Source organism: Lates calcarifer, linkage group LG5, assembly GCF_001640805.2.
Source record: "Lates calcarifer isolate ASB-BC8 linkage group LG5, TLL_Latcal_v3, whole genome shotgun sequence".
Lineage (NCBI taxonomy): Eukaryota > Metazoa > Chordata > Actinopteri > Centropomidae > Lates > Lates calcarifer.
In genome coordinates, this window is record NC_066837.1 from 17,604,022 (window position 1) to 17,625,302 (window position 21,281).

Consider the following 21,281-nt stretch of genomic DNA (forward strand, 5'->3'; position numbering starts at 1 on the left):
AGCACCAAGCTCTTTTTGTTAATTGCATCAGATTCCTCAGTCATCAGGCCTTTTGTAGAGTTAGCCGCCCACTAATGCAAATCATCAAAAAGCAGGCACATCCTGTGCACAGCCTGGCAGTCAGCATCATTTCCTCTGGAATATGCAAAAAATAGTTTGTGTATGGAAAGTTTCTCTCAAGCATGGCATTTAAAACTCAATTAATGCAAACTTTGTGGATGAAACTAATTGAGCTCAGGTCAGACTGCTGGTTTTAGCCAAATTCCAACCTCAAAAAAAAGAAAAAAAAAAGGATTTTCAAAGAACTACATGCACAGATTAGTTCTTGCTTTGCTGCTGATGCTCATTAGATGATTCTTAATCTGAATCCTAATCAGTTTCTGTCTCAGCTGTGCTGTATAGTTACATTTTTAATTCATTACAATATGGCCTCAGAAGACGCTGATCCATCATATGCAGTGTTGGTTAGTGTGTGCTTCCTCTTGTGTGTGCCTTGAGGTTTGAAGGAGGAGCCTCATGGAGTTCCTCTTGGTTTCATTTACAGTTAACCAAACTTTTGACATTCAGTTTTGAGTGTTTGCGTCTGTGCTGTCATGGTTTACATCACTGTCTTCCCTCAGGTTCTGAATTAGTAGTGTCTCCTGGCGGTGGTCAAAATGACTGGGATCCTAAATCTGGCCTGTTTGTGGACTCTGTTCATCACACAAACTGGTTTTGGTAAGTTCTGTTCTGTAGTTCAGGCTTGTGGTCTGATTACCTGCTTTCTTTGTTCAGAGTGAATTGTAGTTGGGGCTGGAGACTAAGTATGGTCATTTCTTGGGGAAGTCATTGGGAACCAATTTCTTAAACAGTGGTTGGACAAAATAACAGGAACTCTAATGCATCACTGATAGTGGGCTATCAGATTAATTCCACTGGTTGGTCTCTAGGCCATGGTTTATAGTGGTGTTTCAGTGGATTCTTCTCTGAGCTGTTGCTGTTATTTTGTCCTCCTCATGTATATTTAACGATTGGTCAGAAAATAATTAAATATGATTTTAAAAAGTATTTTTTCTTTCTTTTTTTTTTTCCTTTGAAATTGGTCAAGTGAAATCTTTACATACTGGCATACTGTTTTTGTTGCCTTCTACTGCAACAATTAGCTGCAAAATGTTTCTCAAACCTTCCTGTGAAATTTGTGTTGTGCACTTCTTAAAAATAAGAATATAATTCTACAAATATATTTAATATAACATGATTATATATATATATATATATATATACACACACACACACACATATATCTTTCCAAACTTTCCAAAACACACACACACACACACACACACATATATATATATATATAAGTGCTGTATGTAACACTTCTTTTTGTTCCTGTCAAGTACGCAGTGACATTCAGTTCTTGGAGAGGCATGAGGGCGAGTCTGTGGTTCTACCCTGTGTGGTTGAGCAGACGAACCCCTCGCCCTTTGGTGTTCACCTGAAGCGCAGCTGGCTGCAAACAGGCAAGGTGTTGTACGTGCACACTGGGGATGAACCCTCTATGTTCAACAATGGCGACAAAGACCGCATCAGTGTCAGTGGAGACCCGGGCAGCTACTCTCTGAATGCCACCATCTCTCAGCTGAGAGTCAGTGACACAGACCGCTACCACTGTGAGTTTTACGTGAACAGAGTCTCTGCTGAAGATGAACAGATACGTGGGAAGACTGAATTCTTCCTCCTCGTTACTGCCGGTGAGTGTTTCTACTCTCGTTTCATCCCACGCACTTTTCACCTGTTTGTCACCTACAGGAGGTTAAACTTTCCAAAACGCTACCACAAGACAAGAAGCTTGAAACGGTTGCACGCTTATCCACGCGAGGTTGACATTTGAAGAGTGTGTTTGGTGGTGTTGTTTGCTCAGCACTACTGCTCCTGCTAAGCACCACTGTGTAATAAAACGTACCTTGATCACTGATAATACAGAGGGTTTATTCTGGATCTCCTGCAGCCAGAAAGGAAGTGGTTGAATTGATTGTTGGAGGGTCTTTCTGATAATTTAAAGATGTGAAAGCAATAAGTCTACCACGCCACAAGGTTTTTCACAAGCTGATAACTTTGACGTGGCACTGATATATATAATTGATAATATCCACATTTATAAATCCTTTAAACCAATACACCCTATATGAGTCATGCCATATCAAAATAGTATCATGACTTTTTTTTTTTTTTTTTTTTTTTATCATTTATCATGTGTGATTGTATTTCAAGAGTTAAGTAGTCTCTCAGCAAGTTCGACACAACTCTGGTTATCTGATCTTGAAATCTAAGTTGCTTGTTTGTTCTCATTTGACAAACATTTATTGCCCACGATGACTCTGACGCCTGGCCACAGATGTCTGCATTATTAACACACAATGCACAGATCTGAAAAAACAACTCAATCACCAACCAAAAACAATTTGACCTTTTCATTTTAAAAACAGCAGCCTTTTAGCCAAGAGAAGATAAGACCATCTACAGCATCCTGAATATGTTTTCAAGGGGCAGATGATATATTTAATTTTTGCATAATATGGATTTTTATCCTAGCTCCTGTTTAAAAAAGGTCTAATACAGTTTAATACTGTACATGTATTTATTTGTCCACTGATTACTTCACATAATAAATTGAGAACTCTAACCTCAACATGTTTTAATTATACAAAATGGGCTTTTGGAGCTTTTGTGACCTAATTTTTTATTTAAAAAAAGCTCTGGATTCATCCTCATGTTGGCTGATATTTAAACTCCAAACAATCTCACTGTTTTGAACTTAGAATGTAGTGGTGCCCCTGTCCGTTACATCAGTTTTTTTCCCCCCTTTCCTCTCTGGAGATACCCCCGGGTCGTTGGACATAGGGTTGGTAGAGACTTGTGCTGGGGGCTCAGCCGTGCTCACCTGTGTCCCCCCGAGTGGGGACGGCTTTGCCTTGGAGGGGGTGAGTCTGAAGCGGAAGAGGGGCCAGGCTCCTGTGGAGATGTTGTACCACTCAAAGCATCACCACGGCATCAGCCCTCCTTCCTCCTCCCCCTCCCAGTTCTCTGCTGAGAGGGTCCAGCTGTCGTCGCTACCCAGCCCTGGCGGCATCACCTACAGCCTCACCCTGCAGCAGCTGCAGCCGGACGACAGCGCCCTGTACAGCTGCCAGCTGCTCGTGCCTGGCAGGCCCGACACCATGACCAGTCTAGGGAGACGAGTGTTCTTTGTCTCTGTGCAAGGTGGGTCATGTCACAGCAGGACTTGATCACCAGGTTACTTAAAACTAATGCACTTTTTTTTCAGGCCTTTGAAAATGAAAATGATGTTTATCTGTTTATCTAACTGTTACGCTTGTATTGCTTCCATATTTATCCCTATCTCTTTTGTGATGTTGTTGTCTAATCAGTGTTTGACCTGTCAGTCCACTGTTGATACTCTGTTTATGTTTCTTCAGCCATGCTCACAGTATGACTGTTTGTCCACAGGGTGGCAAAACTATACTTGATTCTTCTTTATCTAAGGTGACATCAGTCACTTTACAGATAGAGAAACAACAAAAGCTTTCCACTAACACAACTGCTTCTGGTAATGTCAATAACTGTGGCCGTGAGTTTAGTAAAGACTCGTATTGGCCAATATCTTGCAGTATTGTTGTGAGTGCAGTAAGCTTTAACAACATCCCTTTTGTTCGATAACACCACACAATACTGTGAAAGCTTTTGCTCTTTTCATTACAATTTTATGTCTTGAGTCTGTCGGTCAATCAGTCTGGTGATATTTTTCTGATGTCTGTAGTCCATTGCTTATAAAGTGATCAAAAGTGTGTGTGGGGATTTGTTGTAAAAGTGGCAGACTGTTGTGTGTGATGTCAACATGTTGATGCTGTAATCTATATTCAAATATAATTATAGGCTTTAAGATATTTTAATTATACTAATAATGAACTTTTATCATACAAGCAAAGTGAAAAACTTAAAAGTGCTGCCCTGACATGTCGAACAAAGTTGGGCAGTGCCATAAACAATTAATTCACAGAAGCAGAAAATAATTTTGAATTTGCAATTATGTGTCTGAAAAGATATCCTACATTTTTCTTATTGTCAGCAAATCTCACGAAAAGACCAAAGGCAGCCAAAACCTGATATATGTTATTCCTCTGTGCCGTGGAGCTCTATTGTTGCCCAGAACAATGGCAGATTTTACCCTTAAATTAATAACAGTGTATTCAAACTGCAGTCTAGAACTAGGAAGGAAGCGTGGCTCTGTGGTTTCTGCAATTCCAGCATGTTGTACTTGAGCTAACCACTTACAGTTATGTACTGCCTTTGTTTTCAGGTGTTGTTTTTATATGTGATGACCATATCGATAGATTAAATTTATGATTATTTGAGCAGCGCAGTGTCAGAGACGAGAACGCAGTGCAGCAGGAAAGCTGGGCGGCATCACGTGGTGGTCCGGAGTCTTTCGTCTTTAACATTTCTCTCCCTCCTCTGCTTCTCCGCAGACGGTCAGTGCGGCTGCTCCAGCTACTCCACCCTGCTGTACGCCCTTTCCTCAGCTGTAGCCATTCTCCTCCTCCTCATCCTCATCGGATTTGTGGTGATGTATAAAGTGAGTGGACTCATAGCGTACTTGCATGCTGCTCTGACACAGGAATTGGGGGGGGGGGGGATTGAAGGGGGGGGAAGTGATGTTTTACCACTAACAGCACCTGCTTGCTGAGAGCGTGTCACAGTTCCTCTGCAACTCACCACAAAACCACACTAGTTTCATAACTTTTTGCAGTCAGTTGTCAGCATGTTTTTCTTGAAGTTCAATGAGGAAGGCAGTGAGACCCCAATTCTACTTCTGTGTTTAGTTTTAATAAGTTTTACAGCAGTGCTGAACTGCAGTGTGTTTTTCAAGGTAAATGCTAAACGTCATAATGAGAATGAGACGTGGTTAGAACTTCCTATTGCAGATGCTGCCTTGAGAGAAAATGACAAACTCTGATTTTAACACAGGAAATCAGGAGCGTTCATGCACTTTGGTTCACTGATTTGTTTTCGTCCCGTCTCAATGACTGCCAGGGCAAAGCACGCCGCAGAGTTGAGTCACATCCTCAGGTTCCTATTTACGAGGAGATGGCCGGTGTGCAGCCTCTCGGCCGAAAACTGGGCCCTCGCCATCGGGAGGAAATGGAGACTTCCGAGTACACAAACTGCATTGTGAAGAAATCCTGTCCTGAAAACCATTATGAAAGCCCGAGTGGGGCCCTCTATCCAAGTACTTAAGACTCAGAAACGAACTATTAGATCATCTCACCAGCATCATGAACGAGACCAGCCTACCAACTCACCTGTCTGTGACACACCGGACTCCAGTTATCAATCTAAAATTCCTTCAACAGACTTTAACAGCTAAGATTTCACCTCATGTATATTGACTGACTGCTATTTCGAAAGAATGTTTGTATTTTGGCGTTTCCTTAGGAACCTTTATAAATGTTGGCTAACAATGGGGTGGGCAATATGGATAAGATATGAGCTCTGAATTTTATAGCAAAATGTCAGTATATATGGTATTGTTATAGAAATTGTTAGTGGAACATAGGCAGACATTAATATCTGTTTTGGTGTTTTTAGGCAAATTAAAGGTGCCTTGCAGAGTCTTGTAAGAAAAAATTGTAGTTTTTTTTTTTGGAACAATTTGAAACCTACATTGTGAGCCAGCAGTTGTCTTCTTCACTGTCTTTCTTGACACATTTCTCTACATGTTATTGCCACCACCAACTGTAAATCAGTGGGACAGTGTTAAGGTCGGGCTGCACTTCGAAAAAAGTAGTTGCTTACGCTGTTTTGTCTCAACATGTCGGAAAGCAAATGTCGTCTTAGGTAGCGTGAAAAAAAACAGATTGTCACTGAAGGGTAGAAAGAGGCAAAATAGTTTTAATATGGGGATGATGGTGCACATGCTCAGATGGTCTCTCCTGGAGGACGTTCATAATGTTGAACTTGGTTGGGCTAGTTTAGCAGTGCCTTAAAAAAATCGTCACCATGTCACTTGCTTATATGCACTGCACCACCATGCCATCAGTGTTACTGAAGGGATAAGAAATTTGTCATCACACAGTATAGACTGCCATATTGCCCATCCCTAACATGCTTATTAATTTTTACTGCTCTTCTACACTTTCAATCTGTATGCACGGAAATAATAAAGTTACTTTGAAGTCATTCTGAGTCATAAGGGAAGAAAATTAGGAATCATAAAAAAAACAAAAAACAAAAAAACACGACACTCAGTAACAGCCAAGAAAAATTGTAATTTATTAATATAGTCCGAAAGAAGCTCCATAATCCATGGAAACATTTTTTTCGGTGCATGTCCTTAACAATCACATTCTATGAGGAGAAAAAAGAACAACATTAAAAGCCACAACTTTGTATTTCAGTTACAGACATTTTTCCTTAATGTTTTTTTTTCCAAAGTAAAGAGAAAGGCAAAGGCAAAGTACCCCCATTCCCCCACCCACCCTCCCCTTAAAAAACAGACAGCCTTAAAAGTCATGGGCTTTTTTTTTTCTCAGTACAACCCACAGTGCTTTAGCAGAAGGATAAGCGCTCATTGGTTAAGGATTACACAGCATGGTGACGCAATGTAAAGTTTTGCTGAAACATTAGATGATAATAAGGAGGTGGGGGGAGAAAACAGAGTGGAGGAAATTTGAACAATAGACAAAAACAAGGACAACCCTACATCAAACCCTAAACCCCAGAGTCTTGAGTCGACAAAGCGCCTGCATTACGGCTGCGGCGGTTTGGACTCTTCCCTCCCACTTGTGCATAGATCATGATCCTTTAAAAACCAGCTTAATTCATCCACTTCAACCTGCCTCTGAAAACCATCTGTTACATGAAGAAATGTCTCAACTATTGAATACCTGTCACAGGAACAGACGCGTTAACAGACAGGAGAGATGATTAAAAACAAACAAAGAAAAAAAAAAAAAACTTCTTGCACAATGCTCCTGAACTACAGGATGGAAACTTAAAAGTACAGAGTCAAAACATACAAATGCATCTTCTGTCTTTTTGACAATCAAAACCATTGATCGTTGTTTAAATGTAAAGCAATTTCTACTTAGATTTCACATGTAAAGCACTCCACTTTTTTCAAAGTTGATTCTCAGTCTTATTTGGTAAATATGTAACTTGCTACGAACATTTTTTTTTTGTAGTTTTAAAGAAACAATGGTACTCTATATTCTGTTAAACTCATAACCTTCAGTGCTTTCTTGGAGTTTAATTGTATTCAGTTTCTTTTTTTTCACACAAACATTAAACCTAGAAATGATGGAGTTGATATCTGGAACCCTGGTCTTCCTGAGACAAAATCCACATCTTTTATGAGTGTGCAAGATAGTGAGCAAACTGCGTTGCTTACAGAAAACATAAAATCACAACTCAATACATACAAAGATAGTCTGTCCACACTGAAAGAGAAATTAAAAATTGAAGTATGACACAACACTGATCAATCCCAGAGTTCTGAAAGTAGCATAAATCTTCATTTTGCAAGATTTTCATGTCCATATTTGATGGAAGATGAAATTTGTCCTTTTTTTCTGTCTTTTTTGTTTTTACAACATTCCTGTTAGAAATTCCTAGTTCCTTGAACTTCAGACAAATGAAATGCTTGTAAACGACAAGTGGCTTTTGCAAACAAGAACAGAAAAGATAGGCACCTCTGAAATGAGTCTTGTAACAAACTCACCTCCCACACTTTATCCCTTTCCATTTCCACATGAAGTTAACATAGGGATTACTAGTCCTTCTACAGCTATCTATGGCCACAGTTCTTTGTTTTTTTTTCCCCATTTTTTTCATTTTGTAGTTTTTTTTGTAGTTTTTTTCTTCTTTTTTTGATTTTTTTTTCTCATTTTTTTTCTAGTATAATTGGAACAAAATGGTGCAATACTCAATGATAATCCTTGTATTGGATTATTCCACAATAAAAGCCACTATAAGGTAGATAAACTTTTTACAGATAGAATGAAAAAAATCCATTAAGTCCTTGAGTAAACATGTACACATGAATTGTCACCATCTCCCCTCCGTACTTAGACTCATTTATCTACGATTAGCTGAGTGAGGGGTAGAAGACACTCAGTGCAACGTTAGAAGATAATAACAATGTCTATCAGAATAGTTTTTGACAGAAGAACAACAACAAAAAAGATAAAAACAGACACAAAATATGACATACTGAGTGGAACATAACAGCAGGCCATGTGCCCTGTACACACACAGTTTCTTGCGCACACATTCATACAAACATCTGACTTTCAAGCACACATCTAAGATGACTTTTGCATTTTTTTTCAGAGATTTTGTATTTGTAACTTAATGCAATACATTTTTGATATTCTCTAAAAGCCCCTAAGTGTACCTGTCAGATGGAGAGAACAAAAAAAATATTACTGACTTCACATTACGTTATTGGCGCTCCTTGATTCAAGTATTTGTGTTCAATATTTTGTTTTGTTTTGATATGTTTGTGATTTTTTTTTTTCAATCAACTGGGTAAAATATGCATCAAACCAGGTGATTCAGGTTGGGCTTTTAGACAGGCTAATTAACAAACACATATCTACAGTACAAGCACTTCAAAGTACTGTAATATGTCATCAAAACCAGAACGTGCATATCCAACTCCATAGAAAGACACAGCTTTCAATCAATCAAGTATCAGTTTACACCCGACCCGAATTCTTTCCTTCGTATCACTTATTTGCGGGGAAAATACATATTGCTCTTTTTCAGATGTATTAAACCAAGACCTTTCAAACAAAAACAAAAGGTTTCAGAGGTTACGATCCAAGAAGTCTGAAGAGGTGATACCACACACCGTACTCGCAGTATATATATATATATGTAGTGTATACATACAGTATATACTGTTATCTAGAACAGAGCTGTAGAGAGGAGAGCCTCTCGATGCTGGTGCAGCATGGGAAACCCCCTTCACTGTCAGGGTTCTCCAGTTAGTACAGGATGCTGGGAGGTCCTCGGCTATTGGGTCTGTCTGAGCTTGGATCAAGGCAGTTACAGAAACAGGCAATAGTGATTTTTGCTTGTGTGCTGCAGGACTGCAAGTCCTGAAAGGTAGCCTTTTCCCGTTTTCTTCTTGTTTTTTTTTTTTTTTTAATTTTTAAACTTTTTTTTTAAATGTTTTTAAGACTTTGTACCTCTTGAAATGCGCCCCCTCCCCTCTTGCTGATGCAGAGTGAGAGGAGTGAGGCTGATACAGTGGGCCCAAGCCATCTGGGTCTGTGGAAATGTACAGTTCAGTGGGCCCGCTTTGAGCAGGACACAAACATAAAAACGAGATAAATACAGCATCCACAAAAAGGCACCCCGGCCACCAGTCTACTCCTTTAGATGGTGGTAGTAGAAGCTGATGACCGGAGACGTTTCAGCTAGAAGTGCAGAGCTTTAACATATTATAGATCTTTTTTTTTCATTTAGATTTTTTAGCATTTTTAAGATTTTTATGTCAAACTTCATAAAAATGACGTTAAAATGCAATTTCATTTTTGGTTTTAAAAAAATATGTACCCGGGATTACCCATCAGCAACTGTGCACTGTAGCAAACTGGAACCCCCAACTGAGTAGATTTTCTCCTTAGCATGGGGAATTCCCCATAAAAGCATTTAAAAAAAAAAAAAAAAAAAAAAAAAAATCTCAGTCATTTAAGGGTGTGATGTTGCCGCCCATTTGTTTGATCCCTCCTGTCCCCCGCTGCACCCTCTGCAAAGGTTATCAAAGCTCCTCCAAACAGGGAACAGAAGTGCTGTCTACAAAAGACACAGTATGACACAGCAAATTTATATTGGCACGATTTGTTGGCATCTTTTACATGCATTTAATATGCCCCCAAACAGTAACTATAGGCCACCTTTGGAGAAAAGGATTCAATACAAGCCTTTTCCCTTCCAATTAGGATTACGTTCGAGGCATGAGGTCTGTACATATTGTTGCGCAGATGGCCTTTTAAATTTTAAGACTTTGCTCTCACAGTAGAAAGGACAGATACGGAGAGCTGCATCTCAATACTTGGTATCATCAACTCCCCTACCCTGAGATCAAGCTGGACAGAAGTGTCTTCAGCGCAGAGAGAAAGGCCGACCTTTGATAAAGTGTTCGGACTTTAGTAAATGACAGTGTTCTGGTGGCTTAGCCTGACTTTACAGAAACGGTGGCCATTCTGAAGTGCTGACAAGAGCGCACGGGGGGTGGGAGGGTGTTCAGGTTTGCTAAGCTCTGGGAGGAGTGCTCATTCCCAAGTCAGGTTTGGCGTGCTGTAAAGGGCCCCAGCCTCTAGTCTTTTGCATAGAAACAGATACAAGGGCCTGTTGGTGCCTGGTCAGGGGAGGGCTACTGGGTCTGGTTGAGGTGGAGGAGGAGAGGAGGTTATAGCGTAGCAGCTAGGCAAAGGGCAAGGGGGGACAGCCTGCGGGCAGGCGGAGCAGCTTGGAGCGACAAACACCCACACCCTTTTTTTTCTTTTTCTTTCTTTTTTTTTTTTTTTTTTTTTTTTACACATCTCAAGATACTACCTGGAAGTACTACAGAATACTGTCAAACACAAAAGCATGATCAGTTAAAAACAAATAGACAATCAATAACGGTCTGTAGTATTGATCCTCGTTTTGCATTCAATACACAGGATGAACATACAGAGGCACCTCTGACCAAAGTGTTTCTGCATATGAACAGTGAAGGGCTAGTTCAGCAGCCAGTATTTTGTAGACCACTGCATGTAGACAAAAATAACAATAGAACATATTGGAAAAAAAAAAAAAAGTCAAACGATCTTTTAAGAAAAAAAGTACACTGGCAAAAATTCCAGAAATATGACTATTACATCTTCCAGCTAAAGTGATCTTTGTGTCATAGAACTGAGAGATGGGGGAGAGAGCAGGACGACAGCAGGGTCGAGTGGTGGCGGGCCCCCGTTGGAGATGCCGCGCATGGCAGAGAGCCGTGATTGGCCAGTCTTGGAGGAGCCGCTTTCTTTGCCAGACTGAGGGAGGGTTCAAATGGAGCCCGGGAGGAAGTGGGGCTGCCGCTTGACACCCAGAGGACCACAACAGAGAGGCACTCAGTGGACACTCCCCCTCCCCACCCCACTCTGACTCACCCACCGACTTACTGACTGGCTGACTGACTGGCCAGCAGGTGTCAGAGACAGCTGACGTTGCAAGTCTAGTGCCTCCAAACAGAACAAGGCTAAACATTTGGAGTAACAGTGATATTCACTTTGATAAAGTTCAAAAAAAGAGAAAAAAAAATCATAGACTGCAGTTTTTTCCCCCCAAAGTCCAATGGTACATTTCAGTTTTGTTTCCCTTCATCCTGCTACCAGAGGAACAACGCCAGACACATTTCCAAGAAAGAGATACAGTACATAAAAGAGCAGGATTTTTTGTTGTTTTCAATGTTTTTGCTGCTCCTTTTTGATTTATTGGATTGCAGTTGAAGCGATTTGCTCTTCATAAGTGCTATGATAAAACCCTTTGAATTTATAAAAGTCTTAGTCTCTTCTGTTTGTACAGTACCAAACGCAAGGAACACTCGTAGGTCTACTGCATTAGGAGAAACCCCTCTTATTTGGTATTGTGCCAGATACCCAGAACCATTCAATCCCACTGTGGATTCAAGTCTCTGTTGGGTGTGGCTGTGGCACGCAGAGAGGAAGTGTGCATTGTTGTGAACCCAGTTTCACTCTTTAACAGTTTGCTGCATGCACAGTTCAACAGCTGCTTCTCCCTCTTTGCAGAGTTTTCCCAACAGTTTCAGAGGGATTGGTGGCCTGGAAGGAATCCAAGTTTTGAAAAGGGGTAAGGTTTTTGAAGTTCCAAGGTCTTTTGCTGCAATCAGCAACAATCAAAAAAAAAAAAGGAAAACAAAAAAACAAAACTCAAAAGAGAAACCAGTTCCGGTGGACATCGAGTATGGACGGATGAAAAGTCTATGGTTTATATTGCACAATGAACTGTCACATGAAGGTGAAATTGTGTTCGTTTTTTCTCCCGAAAACTGGCTGACCATACAGATCGCTGGGCTTCGTAACAAATCGGACAATAGAAAATTCAACAAAGCCCCAGTAAGTGACTGGGTTCCAAGTTGAAGGTTCTGGGCTTGCAGATGTCAATGATTAGGTGCCACCGGACATACATAGTCATGTATGGAAACGGAGACTTGCAACGAGGTTGACAAATAATCTTCTCTCAGCTTATATGTTGTGATAGATATCAAAAATGCGCTTGGATCTAAACCTACAAAAAAGAGAACATTTAATAGCTGAGTCAATCCCTTTGAGAAGACAAATTAAAATAATTAAGCTGATGATTGGTAGGGCCAGTCACGTGGCCAGGCCTCCTTACTTGCCCAGTGACAGAGTTGGTCACCAGTCGTGTCCTGTACCACTTGCTGGCTCAGAGGTGAAACTGTGCAAGATTTCAGCTATTTCTTCAGTTACAAAACAAACTAAAAAAGGCGGCTTGGGAAGGACCTGGGCCAGAGAGCACTTAAGGCTAATATTAGTGCTGAGAAACAAATGTTAACATAACTAGTAAAGGTCTTTGAACCACATCATTGGCCATGGGCATGCTGGGAATGGTTGTTTTAAGTCTTATTTTGGGATGATTTTTTTTCTTTTCTTTTTTTTTTTTTTTTTTGGAGGGAAAAGGAAAGTCTCAGATGGCAGCTTTGATTGCTTCTCCTAAAAACACTTCACACAGAATGTCATGTCTACTTATGGAAAAACTAAAAACACTTAAAAGGTTTCTTTGTGTTGTGTCTCATTTCAGTTTGTTGTGATGCATTTCAAAAATACCAAAAGGAAAAAAAAAACTTGCTTTTTCTCCAAAAAAGGTAAACCAAACCAAAAAGAAGGACAAAAGTAAAACAGAAGGACTGGAGCCTGCAGTCTGTGTGGTAGGGACCCCCTCCTTCTGAATCACAATTCACAGTTCAAAACAGTTCAAATTGATACTGATTATCGCCACATGATTTGCTTGGGTTTCGCTCCTGTTCATGAAAATTTTTTTTTTTGTTTGTTTTGTTTTTTTTTTCCACCCCACTCTCCACCGATGGCTTATATGACATGGTGGTGGTGGGTTGGTTGGTTAGTGTATCGTGGCATCATCCTACATGGATTCCCCACTCAGCAGATCTCCAGGCAGCAGGGTGTTGATGGGGGTGGGGCTCCCGATCACGCGGGCGTCCTCTCCGCTCGGCGGTCCCCACAGGCTGGAGTATTGGGGTACCCCGCCCCAGAGCAGGTCACCTCCGCTGGCCTTGCCTCCACCACCACTGCTGCTCCACTGGCCAATTGAGTGGGACTGCGCTGCCCCGCCCATCCGGTTTTGATTGGTTCCCGGGTTGGCCTGCCAGCTAGTGGTGTTTGCCCCTAGTGACTGACCTTGTGCAAAGAAGCGGTTCACCTCCTCCTCTCCGGCAAACTCTGCCAGGATGGTGGTGTTTCCAAGCACACACCTTACAGCGGACAAAAAGGAAAATCATTGGCCTTGCAGTGAAAAGTCAACCAGAAAAAGAACTAATAGTTTAAATGTTTCAAAAATGTGTTATTTGTGTAAAAATGGTCCAGCATACACCTGACACACTGTTTAAGCAAATGATTCTGATTATTTACAGCTTGATTATGCTATTATGCCTCTTCATGCACTGCTGTAATCACAATTCATACAACCGGTAATGAAAAGTGGGTCACGCATCTTGTATTTTGTTTCCATGACAACCACTATTAGCAAAATAAAATTTGGGACTTCACGATAAAGCACAGACAGTGTGCCCCCAGACACTGGTATCTGCTCCCATTTTTACTTTCATGATTACAAATATCACGGTAATATTACAGTACAGCTGACTTCAACATGACTCCCCACATACTCCTTCATGTGACTGCCCAGATACAAAAATAACTTCCTCATCCAAAAAGCTTAATTGTTCTCACTATGGGCAAACACCAAAAAGAAACGAGGAACAACGGGTTTTCCCATTTCCACCTTTCTTTGTTGAAGTTGCTTCACTTTAATATAAAATTAGGAAGTGGGAGTTAAAAGGAAATAAGTGCAAAAATTAAGATTTGATTCAGCTCTGTAAGAACACTTTGGCTGAGGGAAGAGATTTTATCTGAGGCTTACATGTGCAGAGACTTCTGGGCCTTGGCGGCCTCATCCTTGGAGCTGTAGCGCACCACAGCGTTCCCCTGGGTCAGGTTGAGGTGGAATGTGATCAGGGGGCCGTGCTGCATGCACAGGGTTCGCAAAGTTGAACCATCAATCTGGAGCACAGAAGAAAACCAAGGTGCAAAAAATTTCAGTTGCAACTAATATCTCATTTTATTCATCTACTTGATACTATATTTTCAGTCACAGTTCACTTACCCTACTCACTGTCCACAGTCTATTTTTATCCTTTACTGTATTTCTGCACTGATTACCAAATAACATGCATCACACTCACTCAGAAGCAAACTGAAAGCACAAAATCATGTTTGCTCCACTTTGAGCATCCTGTCCATCAGATTAATTATTGTTGACAGTGTTTTTATTATTATTTTGAGAGTTCCTCATATTTAACTATGCTGGCTCATAATACACATGAGTACGTACTTGTGGAGTGAGATTCCTCAGCACCAGCCAGCTGCTAGTCCTGGTGGAGCTGTCAGTACTCCAAGTGGTTCCCTCTGTAAGAGAAACAAAGACAATTATAATGTAAAGTATTAAGTGTTTTAGCTATTGTCTTTACATTGGTAAAAGGACTGTACTTATATAGAGCTTTTTTAGTCTTTTCGACCACTCAAAGCGCTTTACACTACAGATCACATTCACACACACATTCATACAGCACTTGTTCTATACAATGTGCTTTCTAATGCAGACACACACATTCAGACACCGATGACACACATTGGAGGCAATTTGGGGTTCAGTATCTTGCCCAGGGATACTTCGGTACGTGGACTGGAGGAGCCGGGAATCAAACCGCCAACCTTCTGATTGGTGGGCGACTGCTGTACCTCCTGAGCCACCCATTAAAATCATTTAATTTGGGTCAATACTGAAATTAAAAACAAGATGGTCCAATAAGTAAATGAAATATAAGAAGCCTAGATGCCACCTCCTTTAAAAAATATTGAGTGTGACAGATTTCAAGTGACAGAGCCTTTATAATGGAATTATAAAAGGGAAACTATATATTTCAAAATGTGATTGCCTTTCAAAGTTTGTGTGTCTGTCACATTATTTTAAGAGGCAGAGGACTCTGGGCTTGAGGTCACAGCAGAAAGCAGAAAAAGTTTGTTATCTACTTCCAGACACGATTCTCGTCTGTGCTACTAAAAGTATGCTTTCCTTTTCATCGACATGAACGTAGACGTGTCATGTCAAAACAAGGTCACGAGCATGATACTTGAATGTGGCTTTCTGCAGAGCCAGCAGACCTCAAAATGTCAGTTTGGCAGGGTGTGTTCAGCCAGCATTTACAAAGCGAGTGCTGCGAGCACACAGTCACAGCTGTGAACTTCGCCACACCTATGCATCTACAGTCAAATCTGTGTTTGCTAGGTGCGAAATACTTCATAGCAAGACAGACATCTGTGCTTTTACCTTGGCTGAAAGTTGCCTTTAATTCAAGACTTTGTTTAAATGAAATTATTTACTACTGATGTTGTAAACAGCTTCAATTCAGCAACTGAATTGTTTCTTCTTAATGGAATTATATTACAATTTTAACAGGATACTCTAAGAGGATCTTGTTCATATAAGGAGAAATACTTCAAAGTAAAAGCTGAGATTCACAATTGTTGATACAATTTGAAATATTTCCCATAGAATTAATTTGGACAAGGTACACAAGTAGATGCAAATCTGTTGTATCTATTTTTTTTTCTTTCTTTCAATATCATTCTTTGAATTGCAGCTGAAATCGCAGGTTGGTTGAAAAGTCTGAAGTAATGGTGCATGAGTTTGTGACTGAGATAGTGTCCAGTCAGCTCCCTTGATAAAAATGAGCACTCACCAGAGGAGTAGGAGCCGCTCCAGCCTTGGGCCAGGCCCAGCGAGTTGCCACCCCATGTGGAGGAGGGCTTGGTGTTGGTGAGACCTGGTGGGGGTCGAGAAGGAGCTGTGGTGCTGCGCGGCCCCTGTGGGACTTTCCACAGCTCGTGGGAGAGAGAGGCTTGGCTCTGGGAGATGGGCCCTGGGGACCAGGTGGACTTCATGTCAGACAGTTTACCTTTACACAGAGAGAGGATGGGAAGATTGAGGACAGTTAAGTATGGAATATAAAACTTAGAGACAAAGACAGTAGAGATAGAACTGAGTCAGGTGAAAATTACCACACCCACCTGAAATCTTTGTTTCAATAGGCTATTTACTTATTACACATAACTGATCGATTGCTTGCATGGAATTCAACTAGGTCTACTATCCTACTAGGAAAGACTCAGTATCTATCTCTCTAAAGATGTGCTAAACAAACTGATCTGTGTTCAGAATTATGTGTAATCTCTGTCTTCCCTTTAACATTTTAGCCAAAGTAAAAAAGATGCTTGTAGACAAATAGTGTCTCAACATAGTACATTTTACAAGTCACATCATAAATGACTTTCATAAAGAAAAGAACTAAATTCTTCACGAGAATCCCTTGCCTTTTCAATTAAAGAGCACACACACAAATACACACGGAAAACACAGGGTGTGTACTGATGTCATGACCACCTGGGTTGAGGCTTGTTTTTTTGCGGGTTGGGTTAAAGGGGCACAGATGGTTGAAGGTCACATTTAGGTGAGGTTGCTGTCTTAGTATCGGTAAAGGTGTTAACAGAGGCACAGAGGGAACAAGTTTAGGTGTGATTTGGAGTAAGAAGGGTCATAAGACAGGTCAGGGTTTGGGTAAGGTTTGGGACTGTCTAAGGGCTATTAGATGAAGAGGGGTCTAACAGGTCCACACGCGGAGGAAAGATATGCTGGATGTGTACCTGAGCTGTCTCCATCAGAGGATGACAGAATGAAAGAGCTAGAGTAGCCACTAACTGGCCAGTCACTGATGGATGGAGGCAGAGAGCCATTCTGAAGTGGAGGAGCTGGGGAAGTGGCTATGTGGTCGTAGAGTAACAGTGTTGTGAGCAGAGACAGAGGAAGAAAAAAAAAACAAGTAACTTAATGTCTGCATCAGTACAAGTACATGATACTGGGGCCTGTGGTGGAGTACAGATAGTAAGCTTGTCTAAGTGAGTATTAATTTACATCTAATTCACAGTGAAGGGTTACTGGTCGTCTTAAAGTGATATTTATGGCCTCATTTCTGTTCATACCTCCATTCCTGTCCCGCAGCAGGTATCGGTTGACATCATGGATGTTGGTGTTGATGGTGGGACCGCTGGGAACACTGCCAGGGGTCATGTTGGGGTCATTCTCGGGGTCAATGTTCTGAAGGCCCTTCCATGGCACACCTGGGCAGAACTCTAAGGGTGAAAAATAAAGCACTGAATAAAAGGCTTTCTTTTAAAAACAAGATCACATCTTGCATAAATTAAATGCTGCTATGATATGACTCCTAATCCAAACAAGCCTCTAAGCCACTGCTTTCATAAGAATTACATAAACTTTTTTGCAGTTGCTTATAAATTCATGTCTGTTTTGTAGTCAGTTTTTAGTGTTAACTACTGATCACCACACCAAAAAGAGGAAAGGAATGAAGGCTGAAAAGACTAATAGCACCACCTGTAAACCAGTCTGGCTAATAAAAGTGTACAATATTTATATCTTCTCCTCACCTGGGGGCCAGTTAATGTTGGTCCCGTTAGAGATCTTTTCGTTGGGGCTCTTGCCTTGGCCCCAGCTGTCAGGTGGCACCAGGGGGGTGGTGGGCGACTCAGAGCTAGATATAAGATTGTAAGGGCTATATGAGTCCTCCAGCTGGGGGGGCTTCCCAGGGGGTCCCAGGGTAGAGGCAGCAGATATGGCACCTAGCATGTAGAGAAAAATAAGAGACAAAATTTAATTCAGTTTGACTAAATACGCGGTTACTCTGATAAAGTAAGAAAACGATGTACAGTTTATCTTTTTTTGCACAGGTTATAGGCATTATGTTGAATTTCAGACTCTTTAACTCACGTCTGTTCATAAAATCAGTTCTTACACATGCAAAATATTAACATTATAAAAGCAGATTTGGGACTTTTTCCAAGTTAAATGTCACTGGTGTGATAAGGGTAAGATTACTGATGAACTGGGTACCTCTCAAAGCCATCAATACATGTTTCCATAGTACATGAAATGGAAAGTGGATGATACTTTATGATAAGTGTTTCTGGCTGATAGATTCTTATCAAAGTGATGATGGCAAAACGCGCGGAGAGAAAAAAAGGTACAGATCAGAGCCTGATGATAATTTGCAGTTAATGTTAAAATGGAAAGTGTAGGAGTTAACAAGTTAGTGCGAGTTAGCCATTTACTCATTTCAAGAGAGTAAACAATCCCAATGTGTTTTGGCAGGAAAATCCACATTGGTCAATGTATCTCTGTTTTTTGTGGTCCAAAACCTGACCAAACAGCTTGAAGAGTGTGAGTATGAGACTGACATGCAGACTGTAGTGTCTCATGTTTACTGTATTTTACTTTCTAATTTAAAGATACAAATATACATTTACTTTATTTAACCATATTCAGATGTGATCATACTTGTTTTATATATATATATATATATATATATATATATATAAACTGCAGCACAGAAAAATTAAGGACAATAAAATCAAGTTCTGAGTGTCACCAGGGGTGTGCAGAAACCTAAAATATGTGGTGTCAGGGTTTCCATCTGTGTGAGGAGAGGTTTCACGGGTTGTGCTCCTAAGCTCGCTCTATCAGTGAATGACAAACTGAAAAAGCTTTTGACTGAACTGTCACCGTCAGCGCAGGGCACTCTTGACACCTTAGGTGTTTTCAGTTCTGAGATTTCTTAGAAAAAGCCAATGTACAGGGAAACAGCTTCTGAGTGACAACAAGCTGGTGTTAATAGTTGAATTTCTCATCTGCAAACAAGTCAGAGGTTGAAATGTGACTCGGTACGTGGCTGACACAATTAATCAAATTATATTTTACAGTACTTGAGAAAGTCACTGTTGTTATTCATACTAGGGCTGTATTAAAAATAAGTCTTAGCAGTGAACCCTCACTGTTGTACACTTTGCACTTTTCTCTCTCAGTTCTGAGGTCCATTTATGTCTAGTGTACAGAAAAGAGCTATTTCACCTACTGGAAAGAGTGACATTTTTCTCTAATTTCTAATCCCTGTTGAATCATAGCTGGTTCCATTTTTCATTTTTTATCACTGCATGTACTGAATGTTCATGCTTCTGTGTACTTTTCTGCAACATACCGTGCTTATTGAGGTTGTTCTCCATGTTTGAGGAGTTGCCAGAATCCATGGAGTTGGAGTGTGTCCACTGGGACAGGCGGGATTGGGGCTGAGGGGGCTCCTTCAAGGACAGACCCCCAACCTCCATGCAGTTTACATTCATGTTTGGATTCAGTCCAGCTGCGCGCATGCACACACACACACACACACACACACACACACACACACGAAAAATCTGTCATTTTATTTTATTCATTATGTGTAAGTTGGCAGTGAAATTTTTTTTAACAAAAGAAAACAATTTTAATTTCATAAAAGAACTGTTCATTGATCCTTTTTTAGGAGATGATGGAGGTGAAAAAATGGCTATGGACTGATTCGCGGACACATTCACTAGTATTCTTTTCAACCTGGTGCTGTGCAATGTCCTTGACTCACAGAGAGGGTACGTGCTGTAGGCATTGGGCGAAGACGGCGGCTCTTTGGTGTGCAGTGTGTCGGCGAGGCCCGGAGCCTGGTGTGGGCCTGTGAAGGGGTCCAGGGTTGATTTGCCAGAGCCAGGGCCTCCGGCAGGGCCACCAGGGGGATGCAGACCAGCGGAGGAGGAAGAGGAGGAATGAGAGGGAAGTTGCTGCTGCTTCATCAGCAGCGCCTGGTACAGCTGACGCTGGTGCTGCTGGATCTGCTGCTGCATGTTGGTGATTGTACGTGCAACCTAGGAGAAAAAAAAGAGGGACTGTCACAATGACACATTTGAAAAAGCAGTGTTGGGCAATGAGGGCAAGGAAAGCAGAAGACTAAGTCAAATTATGTGGCGGCAAAAGCAAGCTGGATGGAAAATAATGAAAGAGATAAAGAAAGAAAGAGTGAGGAGGAAGGAAAAACAGATAAGGTTAGCAGGGAAAGGATGAGAAAATAAGAGCATGAAACAGCATGGACAGGACACAGAGATATCTTTCTGACGAGAAGAACCAAAATTACAAAGACAAAACTCTTTCTCCTTTTCACAAAAGCAGAACAAGTTGTTGGCTAATATTGAATGAGAAGTTCCCATGCAGATTTCTTTAAGTTTGAGCAACTCCTGTTGGTGCATTGTTTTTTTTTTTCATCTGCTGTTGTTATGGCATCATGTGAAACCTCAAAAGTTGTATCACACTGTTTTGAGTCAGTTCTCACATGTGATGAGACAGATAAAATGAATGACTTTCATGATCATAATAACGTATAACGGTGCATTTGGTGACTCACTTGCTGCTCTTGTTGTCTAATGGGCCCGGAAACATTGCGCTGCGCCTGCATCATCTGCTGCTGGATTTGTAAACGCTGGTATGCCTGAATGAAGGGAACACAAAGTACAATATATTAATAAAAAACACATTAATAGAGGAAAAAATAAAACAGAGTGGTCAATGGTTTCCATTTGATAAATGTTGTTTTATTGTAACCTATTAACCTCTAATTTCTCATACGTCTTCATGGACACACTCTTTATTGGTACATTTTACTATTTTGTGCTCTGTTTCACATCCTTTCCATTCAGATTAGAAATTTCCACAACACACATTCTCTGCCAAAAACCTCTAAGTACAAGATGGGCGACAAAAACAGTGGGCAAAGAGGGATGTTGACTCACCATTTGCAGTTGCTGAAGTTGGTACAACAGGGTCATTTGTTGAGGGTTTATTGGTGAGGTTAAAAGTGCAGGGTTCAGACCTATGTTTTTTGCTGCAAACTGCAAGAGCTGTGCTTGGACCTGGAGGGAAGGAAAGAATTGGGAGGCAAAAACGGGAGATGACAAGTTAGTCACTGCAAATCACAACAACTGTGCAAGAGCAGCTTCTGG

The 21,281-nt window shown here is 40.9% G+C and overlaps 2 protein-coding genes across 7 annotated transcripts in view; one reads left to right on the forward strand and one right to left on the reverse strand.

Annotated features, from left to right (window-relative positions):
- The first annotated feature begins 548 nt into the window (after positions 1-548).
- On the forward strand, positions 549-6,219 carry cd7al (cd7 antigen-like). Its single transcript, XM_018664995.2, has 5 exons — positions 549-717; positions 1,380-1,733; positions 2,860-3,243; positions 4,509-4,615; positions 5,074-6,219. Exons 1-5 carry the CDS (start codon positions 657-659, stop codon positions 5,275-5,277), a joined length of 1,110 nt encoding a protein of 369 aa, XP_018520511.1. The 5' UTR covers positions 549-656; the 3' UTR covers positions 5,278-6,219.
- A 69-nt stretch (positions 6,220-6,288) lies between these two features.
- The window catches only part of tnrc6c2 (trinucleotide repeat containing adaptor 6C2), a 131,674-nt gene continuing 116,681 nt past the window's right edge, over positions 6,289-21,281 (reverse strand). For all 6 annotated transcript variants that reach the window (XM_051070689.1, XM_018664988.2, XM_018664986.2 and 3 more), the window contains 10 exons: positions 21,072-21,191; positions 20,687-20,770; positions 19,877-20,153; positions 19,460-19,618; positions 17,856-18,047; positions 17,394-17,543; positions 16,097-16,312; positions 14,689-14,762; positions 14,218-14,357; positions 6,289-13,549 (listed from right to left, as the gene is read on the reverse strand). In XM_051070689.1, coding sequence (XP_050926646.1) covers positions 13,201-13,549; positions 14,218-14,357; positions 14,689-14,762; positions 16,097-16,312; positions 17,394-17,543; positions 17,856-18,047; positions 19,460-19,618; positions 19,877-20,153; positions 20,687-20,770; positions 21,072-21,191 — 1,761 coding nt within the window. In that variant the 3' untranslated portion in view covers positions 6,289-13,200. The remainder of the gene's footprint in view (positions 13,550-14,217; positions 14,358-14,688; positions 14,763-16,096; positions 16,313-17,393; positions 17,544-17,855; positions 18,048-19,459; positions 19,619-19,876; positions 20,154-20,686; positions 20,771-21,071; positions 21,192-21,281) is intronic.

Excerpts from the sequence above, each read along its gene's own strand:
- cd7al (XM_018664995.2), top strand. The coding sequence starts at position 657 with ATGACTGGGATCCTAAATCTGGCCTGTTTGTGGACTCTGTTCATCACA. Across the intron at positions 718-1,379 it reads CATCACACAAACTGGTTTTG|TACGCAGTGACATTCAGTTC; the intron begins GTAAGTTCTGTT and ends GTTCCTGTCAAG. Across the intron at positions 4,616-5,073 it reads GATTTGTGGTGATGTATAAA|GGCAAAGCACGCCGCAGAGT; the intron begins GTGAGTGGACTC and ends AATGACTGCCAG.